The 8,760-nt window shown below is 39.7% G+C and overlaps 1 protein-coding gene across 1 annotated transcript in view; it reads left to right on the top strand.

Annotated features, from left to right (window-relative positions):
• Positions 1 to 202: 202 nt before the first annotated feature.
• Positions 203 to 8,760, top strand: part of LOC148649153 (uncharacterized) — a 37,529-nt gene continuing 28,971 nt past the window's right edge. The window contains exons 1-2 of the mRNA XM_088606674.1: positions 203 to 233; positions 8,451 to 8,599. Of these exons, the coding sequence (XP_088462800.1) occupies positions 203 to 233; positions 8,451 to 8,599 (180 nt within the window). The remainder of the gene's footprint in view (positions 234 to 8,450; positions 8,600 to 8,760) is intronic.

Genomic DNA, 8,760 nt, shown 5'->3' with positions numbered 1-8,760 from the left:
GAAATATGTTGTACAGAGCAATTTTTTAACCTCTGATTCATAAGAAACAACCAATAATGCACCCACTCTTCTCCTCTGATTGTACGGCTCTGGTCATGAGTTTTTGAATTAGTTCAAAGCAATTTAACAGACTTGCGCTCTGTACCAATTTACTGTATGTGGAAGCTTCTGCAGTTAAAAGTTGAAGCCAATGATATGAACGATGTGTGTCAAGAATTTGTCACCCACACATGGTGAGGTCTGCAATGCAGAAATACATTGAAGCTTGTTTTCAAAATGTAACCCATTCCCTTGCAGCATTGATATCACATCTTTCTTTACTTTGGTCTGAAGAAGTACACTCACCAACACTGCTACCTCAGTGATTGAAAGCACAGGAATACGTAATGGACCAGGAAATTTAAATGTATTATAAAACCATCTATAATCTTGTTAAGTAGTGGCAGAAAAGTGGATGCCCTAGAGGACTATGTTGAGAGATATACTGTAGTGTGTGTGGAGTCATTTCATGTATATTGGGTGGACCTAAAAAAAATTACAGTGTTCTCCAAAAGGACAGGGAAAACAAAGACTAAATACAGTGCCTTGCGAAAGTATTCGGCCCCCTTGAACTTTTCAACCTTTTGCCACATTTCAGGCTTCAAACATAAAGATATAAATTTTTTATTTTATGTGAAGAATCACCAACAAGTGGGACACAATTGTGAAGTGGAACGAAATCTATTGGATTTTTGAAACTTTTTTAACTAATAAAAAAATGAAAAGTGGGGCGTGCAAAATTATTCGGCCCCCTTGCGTTAATACTTTGTAGAGCCACCTTTTGCTGCGATTACAGCTGCAAGTCGCTTGGGGTATGTCTCTATCAGTTTTGCACATCGAGAGACTGAAATTCTTGCCCATTCTTCCTTGCAAAACAGCTCGAGCTCAGTGAGGTTGGATGGAGAGCGTTTGTGAACAGCAGTTTTCAGCTCTTTCCACAGATTCTCGATTGGATTCAGGTCTGGACTTTGACTTGGCCATTCAAACACCTGGATACGTTTATTTGTGAACCATTCCTTTGTAGATTTTGCTGTATGTTTGGGATCATTGTCTTGTTGGAAGATAAATCTCCGTCCCAGTTTCAGGTCTTTTGCAGACTCCAACAGGTTTTCATCCAGAATGGTCCTGTATTTGGCTGCATCCATCTTCCCCTCAATTTTAACCATCTTCCCTGTCCCTGCTGAAGAAAAGCAGGCCCAAACCATGATGCTGCCACCACTATGTTTGACAGTGGGGATGGTGTGTTGAGGGTGATGAGCTGTGTTGCTTTTACGCCAAACATATCGTTTTGCATTGTGGCCAAAAAGTTCGATTTTGGTTTCATCTGACCAGAGCACCTTCTTCCACATGTTTGGGGTGTCTCCCAGGTGGCTTGTGGCAAACTTTAGACGAGACTTTTTATGGATATCTTTGAGAAATGGCTTTCTTCTTGCCACTCTTCCATAAAGGCCAGATTTGTGCAGTGTAAGACTGATTGTTGTCCTATGGACAGACTCTCCCACCTCAGCTGTAGTTCTCTGCAGTTCATCCAGAGTGATCATGGGCCTCTTGGCTGCATCTCTGATCAGTCTTCTCCTTGTCTGAGCTGAAAGTTTAGAGGGACGGCCAGGTCTTGGTAGATTTGCAGTGGTCTGATACTCCTTCCATTTCAAGATGATCGCTTGCACAGTGCTCCTTGGGATGTTTGAAGCTTGGGAAATCTTTTTGTATCCAAATCCGGCTTTAAACTTCTCCACAACAGTATTACGGACCTGCCTGGTGTGTTCCTTGGTCTTCATGATGCTCTCTGCGCTTTCAACAGAACCTTGAGACTATCACAGAGCAGGTGCATTTATACAGAGACTTGATTACACACAGGTGAATTCTATTTATCACCATCAGTCATTTAGGACAACATTGGATCGTTCAGAGATCCTCGCTGAACTTCTGGAGTGAGTTTGCTGCACTGAAAGTAAAGGGGCCGAATAATTTTGCACGCCCCACTTTTCATTTTTTTATTAGTTAAAAAAGTTTCAAAAATCCAATAGATTTCGTTCCACTTCACAATTGTGTCCCACTTGTTGGTGATTCTTCACATAAAATAAAAAATTTATATGTTTGAAGCCTGAAATGTGGCAAAAGGTTGAAAAGTTCAAGGGGGCCGAATACTTTCGCAAGGCACTGTATATTTTATTCTTATACTTTTATACTTAGTCTAATATTCTGTTTATATTGTTTTATATTCAAGGAGCTTGGATTTGATTCATGTACATAATACTGTACAGTATGTACAACATACTGTAGTACACATTTTATTTTGGGGTATTTCCTGTCATATACAGTATATGTATTTGATCTTTTTAGAACAAAAACCCACTTTATATTCAACCCAGTGATTTTAAATATTGGTACACATTTCACGCCTGAGTGTGTAAGTCAGTATTTAGTTGCATATCCCTTTGAGGCAATAATTGCATGAAGTTAGTGGCCCATTGAGGTTACTACAGTATTAGTAATCATTTGAGAGGTCATCCCAAGTTTTTGTTGCAGCCACTTTGAGTTCTTGCCTATTCCTACGGTGTTTTGATTTTAATATTTTTTTAAATACATGCTAACTTAGATTTGCATCTGAAAAATGACTTGGCCAGTCTAAGATTTTCCACTTTTTTATCCTAAAAATGCTCTATGTTTTTGGTCAATGCTATATGGAGAAACACTAAACTAGAAGTATGAAGTATTTTCTTCTACATACATACAGACTTAATTCTGCTGCTGCCATCGGTACTGTAGTTACATCAATGATTTCAAGTGAGCAAGCTCCAGAGCCTGCCATACTGTATAAGCCCAGGCATGACATTATCTTCACTGCCTTTTGCAGATGAGCTCTTTGGTATTCTTTGGATCATCTGCAGTTATTTTCTTTTCCTATACTGTAACCTTTCCATCAGTTTGGCAAAGGTTTATTTTGGTCTCATCTGTCCACAAAGTTCTGTTCTAAAACTCTCTTGGCTCATCATTAGAATTTGCTTGCAGGCACAATCCGACTTTTCTGTTGTTGGTGCTGATAAGAGGTTTAAATCCTGCAGTGTATCCTTGGCAATTCTGCTCTTGGACTTTTGTAAACTGTGGATTTTTATACCTTCACCCATATACTCTGGAGGCTGTTGTTGAATTCCCTGACAGTTGATAAACATCAGCAGTTTATGATAGAAGAGTTTTTTTGCTGACCTAGTTTTGCTAATTAGCCATGTATTCTTCTTCATTAAAAAGTGTACCATATTGTTGATTTTGGTATGCCCAATTTCTGTAGTCTTCTTCTGAAAATGTTTTTCTTTCCTTTTAGCTTCAGGCTCACCTATTTTTCTTTAGCCGAATTTGTTTGGTTTCCATTCTGACTTTTAGCCTCAGACTCTCAACTAGAGACAGGCTGATAGGATGTTAACAGTTCTAAGATTTTAAGATTTATATATAATTTTAAAGAAATATTGGAACCTACAAGAGAACATATGGGGAAATAAGATTATGCTTTTAAAAATGAAGGCCCAATATAGTTAGCAAGGAAACATTGGGCACATCCCATGTGCTCTTGTAAGAGTAATGGAGGATGAAGGGCAATATTTATTGACCCAAGTTATATGTTCTATAATGGGCACATTTCCCTTCAAGGCACGGTATGCTTTTGGGTATGAAGAGAAATCACATCTGCTCTTCTGATTAAATATATATGTATATGTCCAGCATCCCCTAAAGAAATATGAATCCCGTAGTGTCATTACATACTGTAGCAGCATGTAATATCTTATAGTAAGGCCTCAAATACTGTCACTATGCTATTTTTAATACTTGCAACATAACCACACAGATACAATGTTCTGTACAGGATGAAACCAAAACAGAAAAACTAAAGATATACAGCATACAGTACTAAAAATATACAGTTGTCTAATAGAAGTGTCATAGCACTCTTGATGCTAAAAGGCTGTAGTAAGCAAGAAAACAAGGAGTAATGGTTCCTGTTTATGGATAAAGGCACTAATTCAGAGAGATCTTCACAATGTAGATTAGATGCTTATATGTATGAAAGATTATATTCTCAAACTATCCCTGTGAATTTCCTACAAAAATCAATAAATACCATTGTATTGTTTAAAGCTGTCACTGTTCTGGTTTGTTTTTCTTCCTGAGATCAGTGTCTCTTCTATGCTTTCTCTGTAGCTATGCTAATGAATTCAATGACATAGGGTTCTAAAATGTCTTCCACTTTAAACCAAATGCAGTTTAAACTGTAAACTAAAAATGTGAAAATACCTGTGTAGGCAAAATGAGTGAAAGAAATCGATGCGATATTTAGAGACATACTGTAGTTGAAGCTTTGGTCTTGGAGACAGTGAGCTGTGTGACAGCAATAAGAAGGAGTTGATTTGCTGGAGTCAGACAACTGTACTGCAGTGGAAGATGAATTTTTGGTTATTGCTTCTGATATTTTTAGAACAGCAGACATAAATGCCTTTGAGAAGTAAGAACACACAGATTTCCCTGTACAGCTTTCTATTTTAGAATTTGGTATTAGATCAAAGATGTTTCTTTAATTTGAATTAAGCAAAATAATTTTCTCAATTATGCATTTATGATGCAGAAAGTCTAACATGCATGAACAAACCATTGTGTAGATGCAAACAGCATGGCATGAATTTTCTGTATGTTTTAACAATGTGAATCCAAAGGCCACAAATAGAATCAACAGACTACATTCTCCCAACATATTACCGATATGATGCATTCAATATCTTGTAAAATAACACACCACTACCTCTCTGTTTAATTGTTCAGATGCCACCTGTTATTACCCCATGGACTTGCAATCTGACCCTGGTATGCTACCTGGCTCCACCCTCCTTTCTCTGTGAGGGAGAATGAATGGTGCACTTCATCACTAATTTGGATATTATCTTGAGTTACTGTTCTAGCTTTCTACCTGAGGTTTGCGCATTGTATTTAGTAAGGTGAAATTGGTGCATAGCAACCATCTGCATTTAAGTCCATCGCTCAGTCAAGAGTATGCCTGCCATGTCCAAAAAGAGACACAAACACCGAAAGGAAGTGTAACTAAACCACCAGACAGTGTATCCAGGGGTGGTCACACAAGTCAGGGAAGTAAAGGCCAGACACAAAAGTGTAGAAAGTGCCCGTTTACTTACTGCATGCAAGGAAAAAACATTTACAAAAGAGAAAAGACAAAACATTCAAATAAGAAATTAAACTGTAGTTTCCCCAGGGAATTTCCCACTAGCAGTGCAGTGTTCAAGGATACTGCCCTATAAACTACACTGTGTAGCAGCACGCATACAGTACCACACCATTAAGACCAAGAGTGTTAGGTTAGATAACCTAAGCTCCACTCCCTGTTCCTCTGGATGGACTGATCCTCTATTTAAACCAGGGTTGAGTTTGGGTCTGGAGCCCGATACAAAATGGTGGAACAAAGAGGAAACAAAGACAACACTGTGGATCCACAATGTGCAAAACAAAGATGCACAGCAACTAATACACAAATTCATTTAGATAGATAGATGGATCACTTTATTGGCCATATACAATTTCTGTATTAGTAATTTGTGTTTTTGCATACCCCAACTTGCTCTCCATGAGATTCACAGACAGGGAGAGAAGCTTGGGGTCAGAGTATGAGTCAGCCATTTATACAGCACACCTGGAGCAGTTGGGGTTAAGGGCCTTGTTCAGGGGCCCAACCAAGTAGGATTCCTCTGCCGGTCGCGGGATACACACTGGCAACCTTCCAACCACAGGCGCAGATCCTTAGCCACAGAACTTTACAATAATTATTTACTATAATAAGCCAAACATAAATACTAACATACTGTATAATGACCTTTGTTTACAAATTTCACAGATGACAAACATGAAACGGGTAGATCAGTTGTGACTATGAGAGACATTATGAGGGTGAGAAACAGCCCTTGGTCTCAAGAGGCAATAGTAAACAAAGTGTCCCTGAAAGACTTCAGGTGATGTAGCAGAGTAGAGTCTGAATGGACGACTGTAATACACCTAGTCAGAACAGGATCAGTGATGTGGCACTTCTCTCCATCAGAAAACCATTTCTGATCATCAGAAAACAACTTTGCAACACATTCTTAGATTTCTTTAGTTCTAAGATTGACAACATCCGGCATCACATTCTCTCCACTACGGATATAATTTCCACACCTCCTCCCTCCTCATCCAACTTCTCTGGTTCCCGTCTCTCCAGCTTCTCTCTTCTTGACTCAGCATCCCTAAACAAACTAGTTACGTGCATGAAACCCACCACATCTATTTTAGATCCCATTCCCACCACTTTATTCCAGTCCTGTTTCTCTTCTCTCTGTCCCATTGTCCTCAATATAATACATGAATCCTTGAGCACCGGCATTGTACCAACGGTCCTCAAAACTGCTGCTATTACCCCAGTGCCAAAGAAGCCTAACATGGCTCTCGACAATCTTAACAACTTTCGCCCCATCTCCAACTTACCCTTTCTCTCTAAAATTCTAGAACGTGCTGTCACACTTCAGTTACATAACCACCTCATGACAAACAACCTTTTCGAACCCCTCCAATCTGGCTTCCGTCAACTTCACAGCACAGAAACCGCCCTAGTCAAAGTCACCAACGATCTCCTAATAGCTTCTGATTCTGGTTCTCTTTCCATACTCATCCTTCTTGATCTCAGTGCTGCCTTTGACACTGTTGACCATAACATCTTGCTTTCTCGTCTCGAGACTGTGTTTGGAGTCTCTGACACTGCCCTCAAATGGTTTAAGTCTTACCTCACTGATCGCTGTCACTTTGTCTCTCTCAATGGGTACAGGTCTGAAATTGGTCTTGTCAAGTCTGGTGTCCCTCAGGGCTCAATACTGGGCCCCTTGCTCTTCAGCATTTACATGTTCCCACTTGGTCAGCTTTTAAGATCACATGGCCTCAGCTTTCATTTTTACGCTGACGATACTCAAATATACATCCATACCAAACCCGACACTGATGTGGCTGTCTCTATTCTATCTAATTGCATCTCTGACATAAAAATTTGGATGACTCAAAACTTCCTTCATCTTAACTGTGACAAGACTGAAGTCATGCTTATTGGTACCCCCCATCAACTTCGTAAAGCCAGTCCTGTAACCCTGTCTGTAGATGGCTCTGTACTTGAGCTCCAATCAAAATTGAAAAACCTTGGGGTTATATTCGATTCTGGCTGAACATTCGACCCACATGTACAGCATACTGTCAAAACATCTTTTTTTCACCTTAGAAATATCGCAAGACTACACCCTATGCTATCATTAACTGTGGCTGAAAAGCTGATCAACATATTTGTATTCTCTCGAATTGACTACTGCAATGCTCTGCTCCCTGGGGTATCTAAATCTACTCTGAACAAGCTGCAGTATGTCCAAAATTCAGCAGCCAGAATCCTGACCAGATCTAGTGCAAGTGTTCACATTACTCCTATCCTGGAGTCCTTGCACTGGCTTCCGGTCAAATTCCGCGTAGACTTTAAAATCCTCATGCTCACCTACAAGGCTTTACATGGCTTGGCACCTCAATACCTGTCTGAACTTTTATCGCCCTACTCCCCACCTCGCAACCTCCGCTCTTCAAATTCTGCCATCCTTACTGTCCCCCAAGCCCGTCTACATTGTATGGGCGACAGGGCCTTCTCCTGCTATGCCCCCAAGCTCTGGAACTCCTTGCCTAAGGATATTAGAGAGTCACCTTCTCTAAACTCCTTCAAATCCAGACTCAAAACCCTCCTTTTCAGAAAAGCCTTTACTTAACTGGTTCCATTCTTCACCCCTCTGCTCTTCTTAATACCATCTTCCACGGTCTCCTCTATTGTTATTGTTGTATTGTTGTAATTATAATTGTGTCCTGTCTTGTGAAATTTTCTTATTTATTGTTGTAGTCTTCTTATTTATTGTTATTGTCATCCTGTAAAGCGCTTTGAGAAACCACCTTTAAAGGCACTATATAAAATAAAGTTTATTATTATTATTATTATTACTTCATCTCTTCCACTTGTACCGTATTTCAAGAATTCTGATATAAGGTGATATGAGGTGATTGTTAAAGTGTGTTTTCTTATGCCTTTCTGGATTTCTGAGGTTAGAGGTGAAACAATAAATCACATGATACTGTTTGAGCAAGTAACAAAGTAGAATTTTAAGAACAATCTGTACCGTATACAGTACATTAGTAAAATGATTCAAACGAATACACTCCCTCGCAGGTATTTACATTCCCTTTGAAAATCAGTGCCCACATAACTAGTATCCTGCAGTGAGCTACAGTATTTAATCAGTATTGTATAGTATTGTAGCGCTCTCAGGTTTACGTGGGTACAGTATGTGCCCTCACCGCTGCCACCTCAGGTCGGTCCCCCACCGCTTGTGACTCGAACCCGGGCCTCCAGGGTCACTCAACAGGGATCCAGCCAGTTCAGCTAAAGGGAAATCTCCCGTCAGCCCGACGGCTAAGGTCTCTGCTATTCACAGGGAAGGGGGGTGAAATCACAGCGCTGGTAAGCTGGCTCGCACAACCTGTAATGTTGGCAATATGCTTTATAATATTTTTATATTTTGGGGTTATAAAGAATGGGCATTGATGAGTGCATTTCGTACCACAATGAAAGTAAAAAGTAAAGGTTAATGTGTAAAACCTCCAATTTACATCACAAAATAG

Source organism: Lepisosteus platostomus, chromosome 14 (assembly GCF_059453375.1).
Source record: "Lepisosteus platostomus isolate fLepPlt1 chromosome 14, fLepPlt1.hap1, whole genome shotgun sequence".
Classification (NCBI taxonomy): Eukaryota; Metazoa; Chordata; class Actinopteri; order Semionotiformes; family Lepisosteidae; genus Lepisosteus; species Lepisosteus platostomus.
The sequence above is the reverse complement of the archived record's forward strand: the minus strand, read 5'-3'. Positions and strand labels throughout refer to the sequence as shown.